This window comes from Rhipicephalus microplus, unplaced genomic scaffold, assembly GCF_043290135.1.
Source record: "Rhipicephalus microplus isolate Deutch F79 unplaced genomic scaffold, USDA_Rmic scaffold_12, whole genome shotgun sequence".
NCBI lineage: Eukaryota > Metazoa > Arthropoda > Arachnida > Ixodida > Ixodidae > Rhipicephalus > Rhipicephalus microplus.
This window is the reverse complement of record NW_027464585.1, coordinates 20,955,447-20,980,710: the sequence shown is the minus strand read 5'-3', so window position 1 is coordinate 20,980,710 and position 25,264 is coordinate 20,955,447. Positions and strand designations below refer to the sequence as shown.

At 44.4% G+C, this 25,264-nt stretch overlaps 1 protein-coding gene across 4 annotated transcripts in view; it reads left to right on the top strand.

The window, feature by feature from the left end:
* The window catches only part of LOC119166687 (beta-hexosaminidase subunit alpha), a 592,332-nt gene that overhangs the window by 293,140 nt on the left and 273,928 nt on the right, over positions 1-25,264 (top strand). For all 4 annotated transcript variants that reach the window (XM_075882395.1, XM_075882396.1, XM_037418007.2 and 1 more), the window contains one exon: positions 8,262-8,370. In XM_075882395.1, the coding sequence (XP_075738510.1) occupies positions 8,262-8,370 (109 nt within the window). The remainder of the gene's footprint in view (positions 1-8,261; positions 8,371-25,264) is intronic.

The window sequence follows — 25,264 nt, the reverse complement described above, 5'->3', positions numbered from 1 at the left end:
CTAAATATGGACACCTATATCCATCAAGCAGAAAACATACGTCTTTCCAGAGGCCTTGATCAAGCAAACAGTGAGCCATAGATAATGTGCTTGCCATCTGTGAGGCATCGTGAGACTCCCTATCACCTCCGAGATGGCGAGCACGTAGCGTATATCATGGATGCTATGTGACTCTTGCTTTAGATCAATACCTGCATGTACCATTCGCGCGCCCATGCGTGTGTGTGCGTGTCTGTGTGCCGTCTGTGAGACAATGCGAAAGACGTGTCTCGACTACAGCAGAGCGCCATTCTAGCGGAGGGAAGTGTCCAAACTGCACAGTCACTGCAATATTATAAAAACGTCGCGCGCGCGCACGTGTGTGTGTGTCAAAAATTATATTACTAAGTATGCACTTATTGAATGAAGGGCGCACTAGAGACCAGATTTCGCTATCGCGTTCAGCTTTTAAAGGCGAAGCTCAAGGGTCTACCGATTTTCGAAATCTTCCTGATGTCGTGAGGGCGTCTGAATACAATTATTCGGTAAAAACGAAACTATCTGCAGAGAATAAGTCCCTTTCGTGCATAATTATTTACGTATTAAAGTGCTGCTTGTTTGTTTTTGTTTATTTTATAGAAATCAGAACCACCTACGTTGCTATAGGGAATAACGTGAGTGGTTCAAAAGTTTTGTCCTCGCCTGTTTAAGGCAGAATCATCTAGTGGGGCCCTGTTGAACCAAGGAAGTAAAAAACTGTTCAGTGGATATGGTTGCTGCTGTGGCTCACGCTAGTAGAGTCGGCTGCCATGCAGTAAAAGTGGGCAACGCTGGGCACAGCAGTAGTGACGTGAGAAAGATTGTTTTCAAGCGGGTTGTTTGGAGTGAAACAACGTGACGCGGACCGTTAAAGCGTAAACTTATCTATACTTGGGACTTTATTTGCAAAAGAAGGAGCTTTATAAGGTTTCTCGACAGCTATTTCAACAATCAACGTTGACTTCCTATTTGCTTTTAGTATCCCTTTAAAAGAATAGGCATGAGTGTTCCTTTCTTCCGACACTTTTATTTGATTTAAAAATCTTAAAGGTCTCAATAAAGGCATTGGGTGGAGGACATCACAAAAAAAAAGCAAGTTATCACACATAGTGAATACGCATCATCATGAAGTATGAAATGGAATAAATTATGCAAATAGCTTTACAGCATATTCAAATAATGCGTGATGATGAAAAATGAAGCAAAAGGGTAGATTAACGCATGTACTGTTGAAACCAATTAGAAAGAACATGAACCAACACATTTGGTTATACGCACAGGCAATTCAAAGAAAAAACATGGAGTGCAAGGATTGAGCGAAAAAAAAATAAACTCTTATACCGGAAGTAATTAAACATACATTATTAGAGAAAGAATAGTACATTTTTGCAGGCTTATGCAGAATATTGCGAAATGATGAGTAGACAAAATTTATCAAAATTTTTTTCAGATTCCATTAAATCCGGAAGTGCATTCCACAATCCATTAGCACAAGGTAGCACATATAGCTGTCATTGACCAGTGGAAATTTTTCTGGCCTGATATGCCCTAGTGACTCCAGCATGTCCAGAGCAGGTAGCCTGTTGCATATTGTATGCATAAGAAATTATGCTGCAAGTACTGAGAGCTCGCAACACACAATAAATGTATAATTAGGAACGCGGGAATTTATGTTACAAAGCGCCAAACTATAATATAAAACTGAGTATCAGCCGAGAAGTTTGTATTTAACAGCGGACTAACATCAGGCAAAACTCGTACGTTTTCTCGGCACACGTAAATCCTTATCCGCTAAAATATCAATGCCTTTTTACTCTTTCTGAACCTTTTTGTTTCGCTATCTTGAGCATTGCTGTGATTTGTATCGATTTTCTACTACCCTGACACTCTTAAAAAAGAAAAGACCAACTTAGCATGACAGAGGGCTGAGCTCGCTCTCAAGTATCGCTACAATCTAGGCGTGCAAACACCAATGCAAGAAAAAGTCGACACACCTTAAACGCTGAATAACAACTGCGAAGTCGGAAACGGGCGAAAATAATAAGGCAGAAAAACTTATGTGCGGATGCACAGGGAACAGGTGAACCTACACTCTTAAAAATTGTAGTCACGTTCTCTACATTTAGGGACAAACAGTAATGTCCGCAATGATCGTCTTTAAATAAAGAAACGTTGCTCCTTTTGCCACACAGAAACATGTTTCTTCCTACGAGAATCAAGACTGCTGACCCCAGGTTAGCGAAGTGAGTAGGCTTAGGAAATGCATCGATTCTCGACGTATAAGGAGTACACGGCACTGAAAGTTACAAACAATGGTCCCACTGAGCATGATATAGAACAAAATGATTATAAAAACAAGCAGATGAACCTGTAGCGATGAAAACATCGCGAAAGAGAACGACGGAGCAAGTGGGTTTCGTTCAGCCAGTGAGGTGATGTTCACTCTGAAAGACACAGATACACTACAGTCCTCACCCGAAAAGTGCATGCCAGGCTTGCTGTGTTTATTTCTCGCAGATACTCTTAATGTAGTGATGTTATCCATGCGTTTACGGGGCCATAGGTCATGAGATGTGCCTCCAAACCGGAGACTTTATCGCAGCGAAACCATTCCGACTCAGTAGTGCAGTTTTGATAGATAGTTGTTCAACGTTATATAAGTAGCTTGAGGTGTGATAACGTCACAGCCATAGAGTTTCATACAATAATACGTAGAGGGTAATCTGGCACTAATGTATCAGTGGGCTTCTTCAGCGGCTCTTGTATTCCCATGGGAACTATGGGAAGTACATACTTCGGATCCGCTTCGGATGGGTTCCATTCTTGAGATTCGCGAGGCTTCTTTTCCGAGTGTAAAACACAATGACATGAACTAAAATTTCATTAAATCTTGCTTCAAATATTTGCACGCAAACTTTATTGTAAAACGTTTTCGTGACCAGGCGGCAAAAGTGGAACCTATGTGAATTGAACTATCAAACTGTGCATCACTCTACCATTGCCCTATAGATATTGCGTAAATATTTATTAAATTATTTTTTACAACACTTCAAAACCAACGTGCTTGTTTTCCTCTCAAAAGTATGCTTATCTATTTAAGAAAACAACAGTACAGTAATAAGTGAGAAACACTTAAGGTTTCGTCTTCTGCGACGCTAGGTGCGTCTGTCGCAGCGGTCTTTCGCCAACACACCTCAGGTTTTCTTGTGATGTCGAGTCAGCGGAGTGTGATGGTGCGTGTACTTAGCTTCGTCATCGTTTTGCAGTTGATTTAAATTGATTTTAGCCAAGACATGCGAGTGGAAGACATGAACTTGCGGCAATAATATGCACTGACATAAGACACCACATCCGAGCTCAGCAGTGAGTGGACGACGCTTCGTTTAAACTCTCAAACACAACTCGTAAAGCTCCAACTTCACAGCAAATTAGGAGATAGCAGTCGTCGGCCTCTTCGAACAACAGAGTCACTGCTTCAGCCTTTTTCACCTCACCCCACTATCCGCGCTGCGCAAAGAACGAAACTTAAACTGTGGGAAAAAGTCCGCTAGATACCCCAATCAAATCCGAAGCCTGTACTTGCCATATTTCCCATGGGGATACACAATTAAGTGCCAGATTCTTCTCTAAGTTTCAATGTATGAAAGTTTATGGTCACAGGCACGAAGTAGGTGGGTAGCTGGCACAACTTGGAGGAACAGAACGATACTAAAAAAAGGTTGCCTGCGGTAACGTACGTCGTCATATCCACCAGCACGACTTCTGGCAGATAAATGGCGAATCAGCCCATTTATGGATTACTTATCAGTGCTGCCAACTTAAGAAGCCACTTTTTCTCTCTCTAGAGTGAAATAATTTCCAAAATTTTCCTAGTTTTTGAAGGAGAGCGGTTTGTTTTGAAGATTATAATGCGTTTGTGCTGTGGAAAACAATTTCCAGATTACTTTCATAATATGACAGCAGATTTGTACGAAAATATACAATAAGGTTACAATGTTGAAGGTGAAAATATGTCGCAGTACAATTTTAAAAGCATTTTATCCCGTGAAATTGCAAATATAAGCAGTCACCACACTTAAAGGGGAGGGGAGGACATGTAGTATCGCAAGGTTTTATGCAAGTCACCAAGAAAAAAGCATTGCATATAGGTCAAAGAAGGGATAAATTATCGAATTAATGTTTAGGAGCACTGCTAGCTGTTCAATGCAAAACACAAAATCTTACACTGCAATACAGTGCACTTGTAATAGCAGGCAAGTTACAAACCAATATTTTTATTAATAATTACAATAATAACCAGAACGAGCATATAAAGCCCAGCACGTGAAATATTCCGGCGAGCAAGCTTTCAAAAATCATCCATTATGTTTTTTTGCAATTTCTGTTATTCTGTTAATATTTCGCGATTCTGTTATTTTGCAACTCTCCTTCAGAAAATACTTGTCTGTGTTCATATAAAACATGAAGTGATGCACACTTCTTAAATAATAAACGATGTCTTGAAAAACGTTTCATATTGTGACGAAAAATAGTTTAACCATGAAAGCATATTATGTTGTGTGGCAGTCCACCTCTCGCAACCTGCTGAATGGTTACAAAAAGATACGTTTATTGGAAATGTTCACTGCCATATATTCCTTTCAAATATATCCTTGCGTTCTTTCACTAGCCACTTTTTTTAGCTTTTATTTAGCTGTGCAAACAACCGCATACATTCCTGCTGCTCTGACCGTGCTTCTTACGGAAACCTTAGTTACCTTAGCGGAGCCACATGGCTCTACGCGGCAGCTCACTAGCAACGTGACAGCGTTCGAAAAGAAGTAAAACTTATAAAAAAACAACAAAACAACGAAATAACGCCACTGGTGAAAGACGAGAAAATAGGAGGATGGTGCAAACGAAAACGTATGATTGGCGAACTCCAGAGAGAGCACTTTTCTTTTGGTTCTAACCGAGATTCAGGCAATAGACGTCGAATATTCACGACAAAGAATCAATCGCAATGAAGTGAGGGAGAGGGGAGCGTTCGCACAGGGTTGGGTACGGAGACCGGCCCTATCACCCCTTTGAACTCTCGGAATCGCTGCTGGGCATGGCACAGCGCTTTTAGGTCAGCGTAAAGGGGTGAAAAAAAGAAAAGTTGAAAAAAGAACCAAAAAAAGAGGTTTTGGGCGGGAGGTCTCTCTGTCAATTTGTATGCTTCGCGTAGAAGCAAAAAATTTTCCTAGATGTTGACAAATTTCTCTGTTTCCCTAAGTACAAACAAAATTCTCTTGATCAAAGGAATTTTCGTTAAAGTTAGCAACACTGTTACTCAGTGACACCGGACGCCCGATATATGGTGATTCGTTGCATATAGGTAAACATGCACACAAGGACAGGTAATACCCATATAGAGTGACTGCAATGAACAAGAGTATGTGCAACAATTCTCCACAGCGGCACACACTTTCAATGCTTTACTCACACACTACTACGAAAGCGTGCAAGCTTGTATAGCAATGAATTTAGTTCGGATGTTAAGCCCCACAAATCAATCAAATCAAATCAAATCAGCAATGTATTTCGAGTGATCATAGTGGCACAAGGGACAAGCAAACTTTGGTCAACATTTTTACGTTTTTAGCCATACCACAACATGCGCACAGATAATTATGTTGTATCTGATCCTTAGCAATCGGAAGTTTATTACCGGTTGCACAAGAATGAGTGAAATAATGACTAGATCTTATCAGGTTTTCGCTAGAACGATTACCCCAAGCCATGCATGGAATGCCATGGGCATTCCGAAGGCTGCGCCATCTGTTGACTACTGCGACAGTAATTTTTTTTCTTGAAGCCTCCGAGAAACCAAACGCTTGCCATGCACTTGCAATTTCGGAAGTCACGTCTTTATTTATTCTTCCACTTGTTATTCGGAGAGGGCGCAGCATGCTGGCCAGACTTGGCCTTCGTCGTGGTAGATGTTCTCTGGTCACTCGACCTCGTTTAGTTATTTCGTGTTAACGTTTGCTTATATTATTTCTACGTGCTTACCGCAAGTGTGACCGTTAGCCATGGATACAGTACACCTCTAGCCCTCCAATGACAATGTTTTTCATGCGGTAACGACAGTCTTAGCAGTGTATACGTACGTTACAACGTAGGTCGTGCGATTGAACGATTGATATGTGCGGCTTAACGTCCCGAAACCACCATATGATTATGAGAGACGCCGTGGTGGTGGGCTCCGGAAATTTAGACCACCAAGAGTTCTTTAACGTTCGCTCAACTCTGAGCACACGGGCCTACAACATTTCCGCCTCCATCGGAAATGCCGCCACCACAGCCGGGATTCGAACCCGTGACCTGCGGGTCAACAGCCCAGTATTTTAAACACTAGACTACTGCGGCGGGGCGTGGGTCGTGCGAGAAAAATAAGAAATGACCCCGCACCCGATGGTGTTCTTTCGAGAGCGATGGCAGTGGCAGTTGGCGTTGCGGCAGCTAGATTACTTCATCGGAGAAACTAGCACTGCAGTGCGCAAAGTTACTATAATGTTATTATAGCATGCTGTGCCTACAAACTTTTTCGCTTCACATGCGTCTCGCGATTTGCCTCGCGTGTCAACATTCAGTCGTTGTGCGTGCCACAGTTTTGTTGTTAGCGCTGTGGGTGTGGTGGTTTCTATTACTCTGGCTTTTTATTACTCTTTTCACAATGGTGAGTGAGAATGTTATTACTTACCTGCTGTGCACAGCTGTTACCAGAATTGCATCTTGTATTTGAGTTTCTTCCGACAAAGGATAATTGTGTGGACGAGAAAGGCATACTGCATGCGTACATAATTCCGTCTTACCTCTCACAGCTGGCATTGGCAATTCAAAACGCAAGCGATCGAGAATTCGGTTTAACTGACAGAATTCATTCTTTTACTTTTCACATAAATGCAGTTATTGTGATTTTTAAAACGTTCATGGAGATTGTAACCCAGTATGGGAAAAAAAAAACGCTCGGTGAGACTTCGCAGCCTGTCTCGTTTGTGCTTTCTCCTGCCGTGGTAGCATAGCCTCTTCGGGAGTCGTTCGACTATGCTGGAAGACGTGGGTTCCACTTCTGGCCACGGCGCCCGTAATGAAGTGGGGTGGGGTTGGGGGGGGGGGGGGTGCGACGATCACCCACATGACAGTAACGGCACGTATAACTCTCCACCAATTGCATATGATTGTGCTTTCACGCATGGACTCTTCAGTTGTATCACGTTTTCTGGAATGTTGGAAACTTAAGTTTGATGCTTGTTTATGTGCCTCTTTGAATTCATAACTGCTATTGGTGCTGTGCAAAACTAAAAGTGCATATGCTTCATAAGTAGGTTGACACCGAAAAAATGCTATATTTGTGTACAGTATAAGGTAATCGATAAAGCAAGACTGTTTAGGGAAGCCTAGCTCCTTGTATTTGCGACAAATGTGTATTATGAAACAACACAAGACACACATGGAAGTGTGCGTAGCATCGTGCAAGTGCCTGGCGACAAAAAAACAGAGGCACCAATAAAACAGAAAAATAAACGTCACTCCTGCATTGCATGCCTCAAACTTAGGTAAAAGTAATTACTCACGACGGGCAAGAAAACCGTGGTTAGGGAGAAACGTCAACACGGAAGGAGCAACGTTTCTCCTTAGGTTCTTGCCGCGAGATGTCGGGACCAGTAAAGCGGCTGAAAAGGAGTAAGTCACTGTGCCGAAGGAGAAACGGAGCTCATTTCTTCATTCCCACTCCCCCGTTTTTTGAGTGTATCGATCCGGCACGCATGGGGGTCGATGGGAAAAACAACTCTTGAGGGATTCGATTTTTTGATTTCTTTGTGCACGTTAATCAGTGAATAACTCACGCATGCGCTACTGCTTTTATCAATATTCTATTACCCTATGATTACACATGAGTTTCGTTGCTTTTGCGTGTATACAAAACTACACATTGATTAAAATTTGGCGTGCACTTTCACTCTCGACAATGTAAAGGAAAATGGATATTGAGCCTCCAGTCAGCCACAACCTATGTTGTAGTGACCTTTGGTTAACACACAACAAACGTTTCAGCAGTGGCTGTTTTAATATAGTACAGACAGGCACCCGTGTTAACCCTATAGAGTTTACCCTACAATCAATGAAGAAATGCTACTTTCATGAGGAGGATTGTGATTTTTCGGCAGTCTGTGTACAATGCAGGGCTGAAGCAATGTCAGTAAAAAATGTTTCAGGGTGCGTTCGACCCAGAGACCCATGTCTACAAGCCTGCTGATGTTCAGTACATTATTGACGAAGCGACCACAAGAGGCATCCGTGTCATGGCTGAATTCGACACACCCGGTAAGACAGCACTGCCATGATGCCGCGCGATATGACATTAATGTGGCCCTGGCCGTCTAAAGACGGCTGTGGTCGTAGCAATGCGGCGTTTCTCACTGAATGAATGAATGAATGAACTTTATTAGGTCTTTCTGAAGGCATTTTCGAACGTTGCGGGCCGCTCCCTTGTCAAAACAAAATATTTAGTCTCTCCGCTGTGTCAAGATTCTGTTTGACGGCCCAGAACTGTTCGAGGGTGCGATGCAGGATGGCCCGAGCATCTCGGCAGACCAGTTTGCAGTGAACTTGCTCTGCAGTGGCCGTGGCATGAAGACAGTGTGAAGCGCGTGAGAGCAGCGTTGTTAAAATTGGTTGAAAGAACGCGCGTGGCGTTGGAAAGGCATGTGGAAAATGAGCGGCGGGTATCAAAAAAAAAAAAACACTGTGTGTGAACACGTCAGCGTCGCCACTCAGTCAACATTTTGATAGTTCAGCAACGTCAACGTATTGTCACTCTATCCTTTCGCCAACTCAACATGCACTTCCCACAGGCGTGCTCGTGGGCGTTTGTTCCCCTTTAGGCACGTTTTTCGTTCTACCTGCAGCGTGAAATTTTTCACTCTCGAAGGCGCCAAGGGTGCACACGCACTACGCTTGAGCTGCTCGTTTCGCTCTAATCAAGTATTGCAGATAATTATAGGAACAGGTGGTCATCAGGGGCGCTAGCATCATGGCGGCAACGTGGCTGTGATTGGCAACGCCATGAACGCAGTGAAATTCAAGGCGAGACATCGTAGCCGCGTGAATAAATCACTTTTACGTCTGCGTGCGTGTGTGCATAGTCTGTGCAATAAAACTGATAGATAAATCATGCCGCTCGAATTGGGTACTGCTCCTCGGCAAGAGCAAACGAGCTGCACGTACCCGATCTCCGCCACAGGCGCCTGTCGGTCAAACTGACTCACGCGGAATCTCGGATACAATCTCGTTGATTCTAGGCCCGAGTTTAACTCGGGACTGTGATTTTCCCTTTGTGTTTGTCAAGCGTTTGATACAGTCAACGCTAAGCGGCAGCGTTGCTTATAAAATAACTTTGTTGGCTTACACTACTTGATTGATTGATATGTGGAGTTTAACGTGCCACAACCACCATATGTTTATGAGAGACGCCGTAGTGGGAGGGCTCCGGGAATTTTGACCACCTGGGGTTCTTTAACGTGCACCCAAATCTCAGCCCACGGGCCAAGAACACTTCCGCCTACATGGGAAATTGAACCGCCGCAGCCGAGATTCGGTCGCACGACCTGAGGGTCAGCAGCCGAGTACATTAGCCACTAGACTACCACGGCGGGGCGCTTAAACTACTTGTATGAGGCTTGAGTCATGGAGGAGCTTATGACAACCTAGCTTCGAGCAGCTTTTTGAGTTGGTAGTCTACTCATGTGCGTGATCGGGTTCGAAGAGAAGACCACATCAGCTCTGTCTTGAATTGGATTGAACTAGTCGATGGAGCCCTAATGACCTTTACACTGAGGTGTCATGTTTTTATATATGAAGTTTCAATTGAAAGCAACTATATGGTGTGCGATGAGCAATGTAATGATCAGTGTGAAGCTAATAGACGTAATTCTGATTAGCAGAACACTAAATGTCATAATATTAGTAAGGGCTGATTATCATAGTTTTAATTTGCGTGCTCATGCATAAGGTCCTGTTTTTTAGCACAGTTTAGTTAGCTCTTCAACTTGCACGCATTAGTTAGCCAGGCTATAGCTTTACATGGCTTAATCAGCACGTTCTTCTTAAGATGAGGTGTGGCGTAATTACCTGGGCCTTACCAAGACTTGGTGTATTTTGCTTAGTCATAGCATGTTCTTGCCTAACTGGCACAATATACCGTTAGGCTAATTAGCTAATTAGCCAGTCGCACGTGCTCGGTTGCTAACAGGTGATAACAACAAAGTCTACCCGCACCACCTGAGCAACGCTTGAATGTAGTACACGCTGACACGAGGCCTCCTAGAATGTACAGACCAACATGTGGCGTCGGATATAGCCGTGCTCGCGATGTTGTAACGTGATGAGCCAATAGTCATCTCAGAGGCAACTGTGCTGGTTACTCTAAAACAGACTTACTGGAGCATCAGAAGCTTTAAAATAAATTTAAACACCTGTGCCACCCGAAAATATCATCACGAAATGTTTCTGACTCTTTTATTGCATAGGTTCACTTCTGCATGCCTTGTAGCGACAAACAAATGAAAGATGCCTTTGGTTTAAAAAAAAACGCCCAAAGTAGTCGACCGTTCTTTAAGTGATGACTGGTTTCATCGTAACCGATGAAACACGGCGTGCTGAGGGGTGGATTTGACTTTTTCGTTCTCTTGGCTCATTCATAAGGGGGTTTCGCCAGAGCTCGGGAATACCTTGAGTTTCGCGAAACTCGGCCGATCCTGCATATAGCCTCGAGTCTTGAGCTGGCAATAGCACCTTTCATTTGGATGGTGCGATGAATTGGCAAGTTAGCTATATCACCACAGAAGTGATATGTATTAGTTGGCTGCATTTCTGGATACATCGTGCGCAGTTGCATAGGGTTAGGGTACGCCCTGTCCTGAATAAGCCTGCGTGTGAGATCCTGAGGTCTGCCTAACTTTCTGTGCGGGGGGGGGGGGGGCGGGTATTGTCTCTGCGCGAGGTATAACTGAGCCGCCAATTCGTTATACGAGATGGGAGGGTCCTGGTTCTACAAAACGTCAGCCCTGCAACCCCCCCCCCCCCCGATAGCTACATGTTTTTGTAGTCCCTGCGCAGCTATGTACACTGACTCGTTCAAATGGGCGGAACTCCCTCAGTGCATTTAATGTGAGATAGGAACCAAACGAGTCTGAGCGTGGCTTGATCTTGTCCGAACGACCCGTAAAGCCGCTTACGATCACCATGTAGAGCCGAAATAAATTCTGCTGTCCAGCAAGGCTGACGCATCGCCTCTTACTCTGCTGCTAAAGCCACCATCGTCCGAACCGTTGTCGAGTTCGTGAAACTGCCCTCGTGGTGCCGCAAACGCTTTCCAATTTAGATACCAGGCCGTATTGGCGAAGTCACAGTCCGCAGTGTATTCCTGAATAATTTGTAGTAGAGCCTAAGCACTGGCCCGTCTTCTACCCTCGCGATTCTCGTTGTGGACTTTGTAGAATGGAGGACAAGCTGATTTGTTTACGCATATGAAAGAGAAAACTTAACAAACAACACTTCATATGTGGGATCCCCTGTTCTGCTCGATGTTCCTCTGGAACGCCAGGTGGGCAATCTTACGAATTGTACCCTCTCCTGTGTCAACGCAATTTTTTCCGGCGTGTCGCCCATGCCAAGACGAAGCAGTCTGTCCAAGCGTATGTACAAGGCGAGCCCGTAAAGCTCGCTTGATGGCTTTTCTCATTAACGTGTTGGCTTGTCATGCTCCTATTTCGTCCAGCTGGGCATGACTGCAATGTAGGTAAAAGGACACATTCTAAAGGCGTGCAACAGACTTACGAGGTTGTCTTTTCAAAGTCGCTGTTGTCTGTTGGCAACTATTGCTATATGTTAACTGGCATTGTCAGTTTTTATATGCGAAGCATTTCTTAGCGAACTTCGGCTATTTGAGCGTATCGATCTAACTAGCACCCTACGACTATTAGGTCTCTGGGCCGTTTAAACAGGATATTCATACCGAACTCAGTAGGGTATAGCATGTCTGTATGAGAAACATATTTGATTAGTTATACTATGAAATTCATAACATGTATGTCTTGAATGCCATAATTGACGTTTCATGGTTCTGCGGCTCTTGCGGTGGTTCCGTTCACATGGCATGTTGTAAAACTGGTATAGTATGACACGATTGCATGGCGAACACAAGCGACAAAGCTTAACATGAAAACTATGTCATACGTGTCATGTAACAACATGACTGCATGCCACGCTCATGAAGCGCTCATGGCCGTTTCGCTAGCGTCACATATACCGAATTCGGTATTATAGCACCTGAATAGATGAAGAAGGTATGTTACTGGTTCAAACATGATAATCTAAGATGCGTGTCATGTATCAACATGACTACATGCTATGCTCATGATGTGCTCGCGGCCGTTTCGCTAGCTTCAAATGTACCAAACTCAGTAACACGCGACCCAAACGGACGACATAGGTAAATGACACATCCAAATATGATAATCCCGACATGTGTGTCATGTAAGAACATCACTACATGTCACACTGATGATGCGCTCGCGCCCGTTTTGCTAGCTTCACATGTGCCAAATTTGGTTTTACGTGACGCCAATGAATGACGAAGGTACGTGACTGGCGCAAACATAATAATCATGAGATTCGTGTTATGCGAGAACATGACAACATGCACAGTCAAGGCGTCAACACATTTCGTCATGACGTGGTGCGTGTGCTCACCGGCGTTCATTTTGTCGCGTCACGCCGGAGTTTCTACGCCAGGCACCGGTCCTGCCATCAACTTGCAGGCGCGTGCCGCGCTGCGTTGCTTTGACGCATGCACGTTTCAGCGCGTCCGGCGTTTCTCCGTCACGAAAAAAGAGAGACGCAGTGTTGTCTAGGTAACGCATCGGCATATAGTAATGTTATTCTATGGCATCAGCGCGAAATGTAGCATGTCGCATTTCACGTCGGTTGCCGTCGTTCCGCGCCGATGAACGCTGGTCGCGCCTAGCGTCAGACTATGGAGTGCTCGCACTCTGCTAATGCAGCGTCACTGTTCCCAGCGTGCGCGCGCGTCTGCGCTACAGTGTAATATATTGGGCCCTTCATGATGCGCGCATGGCCGTTTCGCAAGCGCTCTAAATACCTAATTTGGTGTTACGTGGCATCAAGGGATGGCCAAATATTGACTGGTGCAAGCATGATAATACTGACACACGTGTCATGTAAGAACATGACAACATACCACCCTCATAGCGTGCTCACGGCCGTTTCGCTAGCTCCACATAAACTAACTTTGGTATCGCATTATGAGAATAGATGACGAAAGTAAACGACAGATCCAAACATATTAATCGTGACAGGGACGTCATGTAAGGCTCGATTTACCTCCATCTTTTAAAGTTTTGCTGCTTTTAAAGTGTCATAACAGCATTTCTTTATCACGCTTCGCATATAATCAATTCCCAGTGTACGTGGAATGTGCCAAATTTTTTTTCACGAGTCTCGTTACCGTCAGCTTATTGCAGCCGATCAATTGGATGGTCATACCTAGAACATGAAGGGAGTCTACCCGGAGGGTCAAGCCTTCACAAGTCTTAAGAGTGATGCGGACGTGTTTAAAACGCTTCCACCTCTCGGTTTGAGGCTCCTGTGGTTTGGTCCATACAAAAGCTCTTTCAATATCCGCGAAAAGCACTGAAGAGCAGTTAGTTTGTGATAGTAGACTTGCGGTAGCGCGGCCTGTATTCGTCCGCCGCTGCCTCCAGTACACAATAAGGTGATGGCTGCATGAATAGTATAATGAATGCCATCGGCTTTGGAGAGCCTTTGAGACACACAGATCATAACGAGGTTTTTAGCTACTTCTACATAAAAAATGTTTATACTAAATTAAGAAAGCGAACTCAAAAACTGTCGAGGAAATAATTGGACAACAGTAGAATACCAAGACAAATGGAAACATCTTTAAGGAAGAAGGCGAAGAAAACAGAGAAGGACGTAGGGAAGATTGCAATGCTTAAAAAATCATCAGTGGAGATCTACCGAACTTAAAGCAGGAAATTGCAAAACAAACAATTTATGATAATTCTCGGGGTATTTCTCTGCTATTCGATGTCAGAAAGGGTGTGTCGTGAACCAAGACGCACCGAGCCCAATACGAAGGCACAGACAGGGTATGTAGGGCTCGTGTAGAGAAGGAGGAAATGGCTAGACGTTTGATAGTCTTCTGTAAAGGCCTTCATCTTATAGTCCAAGATAATGGCGTGAAATTTTGCAAAAAATTGAGGTTTAGGGACGTTGAAAGCAAAATAGACCTTAAGCGGGTAGAAATAACCCGGAGGAGGCTAACTGATCGGTGAGTCAAGGCACGAGTAAAATTCAATCCTTAAAAAACGTAGTAGCAGTACTTGACTTTATGGCTAGGTGACATGAGCCATCGCCCGATCAAAAGGGCACAGCCGGATACAATCACCTTTTCATCCACCCGCCTCAATCTGTTTTAGACCTTACCCACATGTGTATATGATGTGATCCCTGATAAAAATTTCGCCAACTTTCTGAGCTGACCTGCCTACACGTTCTCCTGCCCTGAAACTTTGTGTTCCTAATATCTGTGAGATTCTTGGCCTTCAGTGATTCTCGAAGCAATCTAGACGTTTTGTTTTGTTGTTATGGGCTTTTCGAAACTCATTATTTCACCAAGGAACACGTGGTTTGCCAGACAGTCTAATTGTTTGTGGAATACCTTTGGTGGTAAGGTCACTTAACAAAGCTGTGAAGTAGTCGACAGCGGCCTCTACGTTCAACGTGCACAAGTCCGTCAGTGTTAAGAAAAGACTTTTTGGGAACTTTTCCTAATCAGCTTTTTTGGTGAGCCATTTGGGTACCTGTATTAGAGGCCTGAGGTGCAGCCTCACCAGTGACCACCACCGTTGACGCAATACCTTACAAAAGAAGGATCGGCCACCATTGTGCAGTATCTGGCCACTACTTCCCACATGCCTATGTCAACTAACTTATAACCCTCAGTCCCCAGCGGCTGCGAAGCAACTGATAATGGCGGCGGTCAGATCTGCAGCACAAAGGAGGGTGCTAAGAACCTCTGGATCCGTACAGGCCTCCATTTGTAACCGGAACTTGGCTACGTCTAGCACTAGATCCTTGCGAGGCAAGTCTAGCTGTACTATTTGAGGGGCTAGAGGTCATTAAATGGCATGTAATAGGGCTTAGTAAGGTTAGAAGGACAGATGAGGTCTATACAGGGCTACAGAACGAGCACGTTCTTTGCTATCTGGGCTTGGCTGACAAAAGAGAACGGGGAGTGGGGTTCCTTATCCACAGAAACATAGCTGGCAACATAGAGGAATACTGTAGCAATAATGAAAGGGTGGTAGGTATCGTAATTAAACTCAATAGCAGAAACAAGATGAAGGTAGTAACGGCTTATGCGCCTACATGCAGCCATAATGACGCGTCATTTCAAAGCTTCTATGGAGACGTGGAATCGGCAATGACTAAGTTAAAAACACAGTATACCATACTGATGGGAGACTTCAATGTGAAAGTAGTGAAGAAACACGGTGGCGACCAGGAATTAGGAAATTATGGCATCGGTACTAGAAATGCCAGAGAGGAGCTACAAGTAGAATTCGCAAAACGCAATATTTACGGATTTCGAATACCTTCTGGCGAAGCGAGGCAACCGTACGGGGTCATAATTGAGCCGTAATGCGGAAAATAAGAACGAAATAGACTTATTACTGAGTGCACACCCTAGCATTGTGCAGGACGTTGAAGTGCTTGGCAAGGTACAATGCAGTGACCTTAGAATCGTACGGTGAAGAATTTGCCTAGACTTGAAGAAGGAACGACGGAAACTGATACGTAAGAAGCCAATAAATTAGCTAGAACTGAGAAGGAAAATACAGGAATTTAGAGTCTCGCTTCAGATTTGGCACTCGGCTATTTTTGAGCAAAACCTTGTTAGCGTTGACGCAATGAATGATAATCTGGTGAGTATCAATGCGGAGTGTGCAGTGGAAGTTAGATGTACTGTAGTTATACAGGACCCTGGCAAGCTGCCTCAGGAAGCGAAAAATCTCATTAAAAAGCGTCAAAGCAAGTAAGCCTCAACTACAGCAGACAAAACAGAGTTGGTAGAGCTTTCAAAGTTCATTATTAAGCGTGAGGTATCCGATATAAGAACTTATAACATGGAAAGAATTGAACACGCTCTTAAGAACGAAGGGAATATCAAAGCAGTGAAGAGAAAACACGGGATAGGCAAAAACCAGATGTATGCACTAAGGGACAGGGAAGGCAAAGTAACTACCAATGAATAGAATAGTAAATTGAGCGGAGGTGTTTTACACAGATCTGTGCAGTAGCGAGCACAACAACGACCTTAATATAAAAATTAGCAGAAACCCAGATGACACCCCTTCAGTAATTAGAGAAGACAGAAAAGCCTTGGAGAGCATGCGAAGTGGCAAAGCTGCTTGTGATAATCAGGTAACATCAGATCTGCTGAAAGATGGGGGACACATTATGTTAGAAAAACTCGCGACCCAGTCTACGAGGTGTCTCTTGACGAGAAGAGTACAAAAATCTTGGAAGATTGCTAACATAATCCTAATACATAAAAAAGGAGATGACAAGGACTTACAGGCTGATCAGCCCAGTCTACGAGGTGTCTCCTGGCGAGAAGAGTACCAGAATATTGGAAGAATGCTAACATGATCCCAATACATAAGAAAGCAGATGACAAGGACTTACCGGCCGATCAGCTTGCTCTCCGTAGTCTACAAGCTATTCACGAAGGTTATTGCTAACAGTATTATTACAACATTAGAATTCCGTCAATCAAAGAAACGAGCAGAATTTTGGACAGGCTACTCTACATTCGACCACATTCATACTATCACTAAGGTCATAGAGAAATGCTCAGAATATAGCGCACCACTATACATAGCCTTCATGGAATACGAGAAGGCGTTTGATTCAGTAGAAATATCAGGAGTCATGCAGACACTGCGGAATCAGGGCGTCGACAAAGCGTATGTGAAAATCCCGGAAGAAATCTACAGGGAATCATCTGTTATTATAGTGCTTTATAAAGAAAGCGACCGAATACAAATCAAGAAGGGCATAGGCAGGTGGATACAATCTCCCCAGTGCGTGCTTATCAGAGGTTTTCAGAGGCCTAGAGTGGGAACAGTTAGGCTTAAGAGTTAGTAGAGAATACCTTAGTAACCTGCGCTTCGCCGATGACATCGCATTTCTGAGTAACACAGGGGATAAATCGCAACTCATGATTACGGAGTTAGACACTGAGAGCAGAAAAGTAGGTCTAAAAATTAATCTGCAGGAAATTAAAGTAATCTAAAGAACTTCAGAAGAGAACAGCGCTTCGAGATAGGTAGTAGTGCCCTTGAAGTTGTAAACGACTATATCTACTTAGGACAAGTAATAACCACGGAGCCGAACCACGACACTAAAATAACTAGAATAACAATCGGGTAGAGCACATTTGGCAAGCACTCCCAAATCATGACAAGTAGATTGGCACTATCGCTCAAAGGAAGGTATATAACAGCTACATCTTGCCAGTACATAGCTACCAAGCAGACACCTGTAGACATACGAAGAGGGTTTATTTTAAATTGAGGACGACGCAGCGAGCAATGGAAAGAAAACTGTAGGTGTAACCTTAAAAGACAAGAAGAAAGCAGAGTGGATTAGGGAACAAACCGGGGTTAAGGATATCATAGTTAAACTCAAAAAGAGGAAATGGACATGGGCCGGGAATGTAGCACGTAGACAGGATAACCGCTGGTCATTAGGGTAACTAATGGGATTCCTAGAGAATGCAAGCGGGTAAGGGGGAGACAGGAGGTCAGGTGGGCAGTTGAGATTAGGAAGTTTGCAGCTTTAAATTTGTACCAGCAAGCACAGGATTGAGTTGACTGCCGGAACATGGCAGAGGCCTTTTTCCTGCAATGGACGTAGTCAGGCTGCATGATGATGATAATTAAGGACATTCTTGTAATGATGCTGTACTCAAAATAACCAAGAAATTAGAAAATAATGTATCTTCGAAAACAGATTGTTTGGTTTTTAAGTGTGTTGTCATGTAATCAGAGCCCTTTTAGCTAATGTTTATTACAAGTTCTTGTACATCGTCAAGGTTCCCGAGAAGGCCTCTGACGTTCCAATGTTCAATTCTTTCGTTTATCATGAATGTAAAATAATGCGGTGTGCACGAAAATTAGGGTGGTGTTACTTACATGGGAGGTCCGAGTCCTAGTAACAGAGCCATCATCAGACACTGTTATCAGCTTTTTTTCTTGTCCTGATGCGCTCAAAGGAGCCGCGCCGCTCTTTCGGTAACAGGGGTATTATGGTGTCCGCTGTCTCCTAGGAGGCACTGGATGTCCGCACGCGCGAGCCGGTGTTTCGCGTTTCAGGCCTTGCCTGGTGAGGCGAGGCCTTGGTACCTGATGACCCTGGGGTCTCTGGTACCTGCTCGCGAGCTGGTGGAACAGACTGGGCTGCTATCGCCAAGAGGGCGGCATGTGCTACAGCCGATGGCACACTCTGTGTAGGCCGAAATTGTAGCGGGGGCTGGTGCGTTTTTGCCCCCCGGCGTGCCGACACAGCATATGCTGTTGCGTAGAAAGGTGCGCACTTTTTGCGCGCTTCCGTAAGTTAGATGTTATCTTTTATGTTTAGTGTTGTAACTTTTTTAGTTTGGACATGAACGTTAGTAGGCTGCATAATCACCGTCAGAATTAACATAGTGAGACGTGTTTGTACATTTATCAAATGGGCGCCCTCGGTCTCTACATCTTCCACAAAGTTCATGACCTCGGCGGCTCTGGAAGCCGTTGCTGTATCTCTGGCATTTGAAACATTGCATAGCGTCTGGTATGTAAGGGCGAACGGATAGTTTTATGTACCCGGTTTGAATTGTTTCGGGTAGTACGCTTAATTCAAAAGTTAGGACTTGGTTTTTATTGGAATATCCTTGTTGTCACGTCTGATGTATATACTTTTTACCCTGGTCACGTGCTGTTCTTTCCATCCCTTCCCCGAAGGGGCGTCTTCGCAAGCAGGCGTTTGGTCTGTGGCAACAGCACGGACCCGAACCAAGGGGGGAGGGAGCTGCCCTCCTCCCACACTTCACAGTGCGTGGCTTAGCCGTGTTCGGGAAAAGGAGAACAAAGGATTGAGCCGATTCTGGGTGCTTGAACCTTTAAGGCTCCCCGTTTGAGGCAACACACCCTTTGGCCCCAGCTTCAAGTAGACGGCAGCCCTGAGCTGACCCACTCAGTGTAAACTGGCAGTCGCCTTCTCTGTCTCTTTCTCTCCCCGCATATTCATCTTTTTTTCACACGTTTTGTCTGTCCTGTCATCTTCTCATTTCTGTTTACTTCCAATTTTTCTGGTGGCAAGGGTCCACCTGGTGTAGCTATTCAACCTAGAGTAACTATAGCAGGTTATAGGAGCGATGTATGGCCGGCGTCTCCAAGTGCTTGCTATTCAACCTTGCTGCGTACTCTTGTTGGGCTTGGCGCTGGGTGGCCACCACCATCGATGAACTTCATAGTCTTTTTTATGGCAAATGATTTTCTCTCTTCATAATTGTTTCTTAATAACGTGGCGCACAGAGGACCCTTTTCTACTCAACACACCAAATCCGCCGTTTCCAAGTAATATGTTATCCTCAGTCAGAACAAAGTAGACAGTCCTAGCGATTTCACGTTTTGTCATGTACAAAACTCTCACAGAAGAAATGTGTACAGGTTATAAAGTTTTGGGACGTTAAACCCCACATATCAATCAATCAATCAATCAATCAATCAACAGGTTATAAAGTGACAGAGATGGGAAGGGGCAATTTTTATGGAAGTTTGTGACAAAGCTTAGTATCAGAAGCTTTTGAAACTTGTAGCGTTTGGGAAAACTCCTCTTTTGGTGGACCCACTTAGGGCAATGAACACTGTCCATTGCGTGAATTCCGTTGAGGATCTTATTGAACTATCTGAAAGATAACTGCTCAAAGGTTGGCAGCACCGGAACGTGGTTAAATTTCAAAGAATAACAATAAGGCGCGTCAATAGGCGGAACCATACAAAACACATAATAATTACCTTTGGAGCCAATGACGTGCCAAAATCAATCAAAACCAGCTATTGCGAGCCCCCTATAAGACCGTACATTCACAGTCTTCGTCGATGTTTCAAATGTCAACATTAAGGGCTTGTATCGCAGAGTTATATAGGGCTTGCTATCTGCGCAAAATGTGCGTTCATTCAAAACATACCCGACAACCGAACTTCAGAAGCTCATTGTCTGTAGTGTGGCAGAAATCACCCGGCCTACTCACGACTAAGTCCCGCGTGGAAAAAACAGACACATATAATAATTCTAGGTCAAATCCAACGTGTCATTCCAAAAGCCACGTAAACTTTTCGCAATACACAACTCATAGTTTGCCTCCTTCGCCGATGTGGTGCACCGGGTGCTGCGCCACACGTTTCTGCACCCGCGACTGTCCCACAGAGCGTGGCTGTGGTAGTGCCACCAGCGCCCACGGCTAGAGCCGCCTGTACTACTCCGCCACATGACAAACAGTGTCGGGGAACCGTCGTGTCTGGTGGACCTAGGAGCACTGCAAGAGCAGTTAGGTCCGACAGTTGTGTGAAAGTGCTTGATGACCACACACTATCCACCACCGCACAAGAAATGTTGGATACAAGGCCCACACCTATGGCACCTCAGACGCCGAAGGATAGGCGCAACTCTTTGGAGAGCGCTAAAAAAGAAAAACGCTAAATTACAGAGCCCCTCAAATGCCCTGTAAGCTAAGGCAATAATTTTGTACACACAGCACCCCACAACAATAAGATGACACAAATAATACAGCGGAACATCAGAGGACTGCTGAGGAGCCTCAGTGATATCCTGGAACTTTTACAGAAACAATCACCAAAAGGGCTGTGTGTGCAAGAGAAACACACAAAGCACTACGCAATAATAAAATGACACAAATACTTCAGAGGAACATCAGAGGACTGCTGAGAAGCCTCAGCGATATCCAGGAACTTTTACAGAAACAATCACCAAAGGGGCTGTGTGTGCAAGAGAAACACACAAAGCACTACGCAATAATAAAATGACACAAATACTACAGAGGAACATCAGAGGACTGCTGAGAAGCCTCAGCGATATCCAGGAACTTTTACAGAAACAATCACCAAAGAGGCTGTGTGTGCAAGAGAAACGCTTCAAATCGAAACACACTAACTTTCTACACTATTACGTTATCATTCGAAAGAGCCGAACTGATGCTGTCACCTCAACCGGTGTTGTCGCCATAACAACTCGTCAAAGCACAGCCTGTACATATTTATCGCTTCAAGCATCTCTTGAAGCAGAAGTTGTCCCAGCCATCATTTTCAAGAAACCGGTACCAATTTGCGGTATATAAAAACCTATGGGCCATCAACTGAACAAACACAAATTCCAGTCACTATTTGATGAACTTCGAGAACCGTATTTGTAATGCACACAGTAGTTTATGGGGCGACTCTCGCTTTGATGCGCGAGGCCGTTTAAATGAACAGCTCCTTTTTTCTGGCCCTTGTCTTCTCAATCAAAAGGACCCGAAATGCTATAGCCTCGCTAACAACACCTACTCATCGATAGACCTCAGCATTGTCTCTCCATCGCTCCTACTTTTTTTTACGCTGGGAAGACATAAGTAATTCAGAATAATGTGACCATTTTCCTTTAAGTTTGACTACACAAATAGATAATATAGGTCATCCATAGGCTCCCAGATGGCAGATTGACAAAGCAAACTAGGAAAAGTTTCAGAATGCTACCAACCTAATTTGGTCTATTATGTGTGGCTTAAGCTTTGATGAACCTGTCCATCTAAGCTTAGATGGACCTAAGCTTAGATGGGCAGCTTTTCTAATTGACGCTGCCACAAAGCGTATCCCACAAACGAGACTTGGCACGAAACGGCACGTCACTTGATAGAATAACGAGTGTCAATTTGGCATAATGGACAAACTAAAGCATCGAAGTTGCTTCGGGACTCAACCACAGCCTAAAACCTCGATAGTCTAAAGAAGATTTAGTCTAAAAAAGAGGGCGCCGACAGGCAACATGGGAGAGCTGGCAGAAATTTGAACAGTCATAGATTTGTATACAGGTGAAGGTAAATTTTACAGCATGGTTAGCAAAGTAGCAGAAAGACAAGCACAATCACTTCCTCTTGTAAACACACAGGGCAAACGCTTTGAAGTCTATGACAACTTCATCGCCGCACATTTCGAGGAGGATTCTAGTTGGTCACACCATACCGCAGGATTTCAACAATATAAAGCGAGAATAACCAAAAAACCTACAGCCCAAATCCACCACCTCCGAGGCATACAATACACCTTTCTGTTTAGCTGAGCTACAGGCCTCACTTAAGTGCTGCAATAAGTCTGCTGGTGGCTAAGACCGTGTGTCATATGAAATGCTGAAACACTTGCCCATCAAAACTCAGAAAGCTCTTTTCTCCCTGCATAACGCTATATGGTTTTCTGGCGAGGGCCCCTCGAACTGGAAAGAAGCCATAGTTATTCCTATTCTAAAAAAGGCAAGGAACCGTCCTCAGTTTAATAGTATTGGCCAATCGCTTTAAAAAGTTGTCTTTGTAAGGCCTTTCAAAAAGTGATAAACAGGCGACTTATACACTTTCTTGACACTAATGACCTACTTCCCGTACCAGTGCGCGTTTCGAGAAGCTACGTTTACCACTGAGCACCATGTTCGTATCGAGGTATAAATCCATGATGCTTTTGCTCATAATCAAGTTTGGCTCTATGTGTTCCTCGATATGGAGAAGACTTATGATACTATGTTACACTTCAATATAGAGAGACCTTTCACACTTCAATTTTCAGGGTAGAATGTTGAACATAATCAAAAGCTTCTTGACCAATTGGACATTCCGTGTTCTATTAGACACTATATTCTGGCGAACATTTGTCCAGGAAGCAGGAATGCCGCAAGGAAGTGTATAGAGCTTCACCAGAGTCCTTCAATGCTTTTCTGGTCACGAAACTTCGCCCGAAGGTTGATATAGGGACAAAATCTGTCGCTAGAGGTGCCATCCGTCGTATGGGGGCCACAAGCCGCCGCCACTGCTGGGCTTGTATGCGCCCTGCGGCCGACGTTTCGACGCGATTATGTGCGTGCTGTTCTTCCTGTTACCTTTTTTTAAACGTCTCTGAACGCATCAATGCCACCAGATAAATAAGTCGAAACGGGATCCAGTGTCGACGACGAATGAGAGCTGTTTACTTTGGAACGCACGCGTAGTTTACTTGGAAGTGCGGGCCCACCTTATAAACAGCAGCGCATCAAAAGTGTTCTCACACCGCGCGATAACGCATTGTGTCAATAATTGTCTCATAGCCCAATTATATGCACACTTACGATGCCTCGAAGCGGTACTTGCGAGCTATAGCTCGCAAGTGTTGAAAGACGATGCTTATGATCCATGATCTTGATGCGAGCAGCTACTGCTTGATCTGCTCGACAACATGTTTGTATTTGCGCCCGGCCAAAGGGCGATTATGTTTATGCGGTAGGTGAGCTGTATATTCTGGTAGGGCCGCTAATAGGGGGAGGAAGGAGAACGAAATGAAACACGACTTGGTAGTACAGGAGCAATCACATTGCTTTATATCCGGCTCGCCTCTCGCGCGCTACTACCCAAGTATTCAAATGAACTGAATGGTTGAGCCAGAAGTTTTATTCCAGACCTTTCAAGTGAGTTTACACCCAAATGCGCAGTTGTGTTGGACACACGTTTGTGAGCGCCGATCGCTTTTTTGACGCGGGGACTTTCGATGCCGAGGGCTTTCGCGACCGCTCTAAACGTGCCCAACATTTGATCGATCACTTCTTTCCACGCAGTTTACACGGGACATCCGCCGCTTGACGTTTCCTTGTGTTTACTGTTTAGGGCATTATTATTTACCGGCCGGCAACCCATGATTTCTCCGGAAACGGAAGTACAGCAGCCTAATCTGAAAGTTCCTTTTGATGCCAGTGCTAGCCGCTTGGCCGCCTCTGCCACTACCGAGGTACCTCATCACACATTTGTTTTTATTTCTTGGGTGGGAGGGGGGGGGAAGGGCAGTTATGATTTAAGGCATGCAATAAATCTTAAATTTGGTGCTAATGATACGCCGCCTAGTAGTCAGGTGTGTACTTATGAATGGGAGATTAACATATGGTGCAAGTAATGGGGAGAAAGTTGGAAAACATTTATTTACACAAAATACACTAAGAACAACACTTTGGAGAAGAAAAGCACTAGAAACTATTGCAGCTGTTCTGAGCAATGTTACACAATCTGTGACTCTACTGTACAATGTGTATTTCGTTTCATTAACAGCTGCACTCTGCCTTAGCTCACTGCCTAAAATAAACTGTATTTGAATATACACTATTTACACTATATGCAGATAAATATGAATAGTACGAAAATATTACAGTGTAATGTATACAAGATATACAACACTATATACAAATGGGAAGGCGTGCGCACATACACAGCCATTATGCTTAACACTGTGGCTTCCACCCACCACTTGCAGGGCATGAACTGCGCACAGCTGCCCGCGAGGCTTTGTTTTTTTCTCGAGTGAAGAAATGTAATCTACATCTCAAAAAAATGTGTACAACCTCAGCTGTTGTCCCTAAAAAGTGCAACAGACAACCTACACTTGCTGACGCTGTGCGGCTGTCGAGCAAAATGCCCTCAACAATCCTCGCGTACACGTCACCGCATGCAATGTTTTGCACCGTGTACGTCTCTACATGTTCTTCAACAATTTTCAGGAGAGCAAGAAGACGGCTGCTAGGTACTTTCAAATAGCCCCTCGATTCTTGGAAAAATTCTTAGAACGGCGTTCGTGCGAAGCCTCGGTCTCTCTCGCTGAAGCGACACGACCACCCCGTTCACGATGTGCTCGTCGGTTCTCACAACGTCGCTGGCATCAAAATGCTTTTCGCACACCCGAACGTTTTTACTTTCGAAGCTGAAACCACCAGCTTCCAACCGCGGTATAGCTCGCTTCCATTTCTCTCGGAGTTCGGCGCTACTTGGGAAACAGAAGAGCGACGC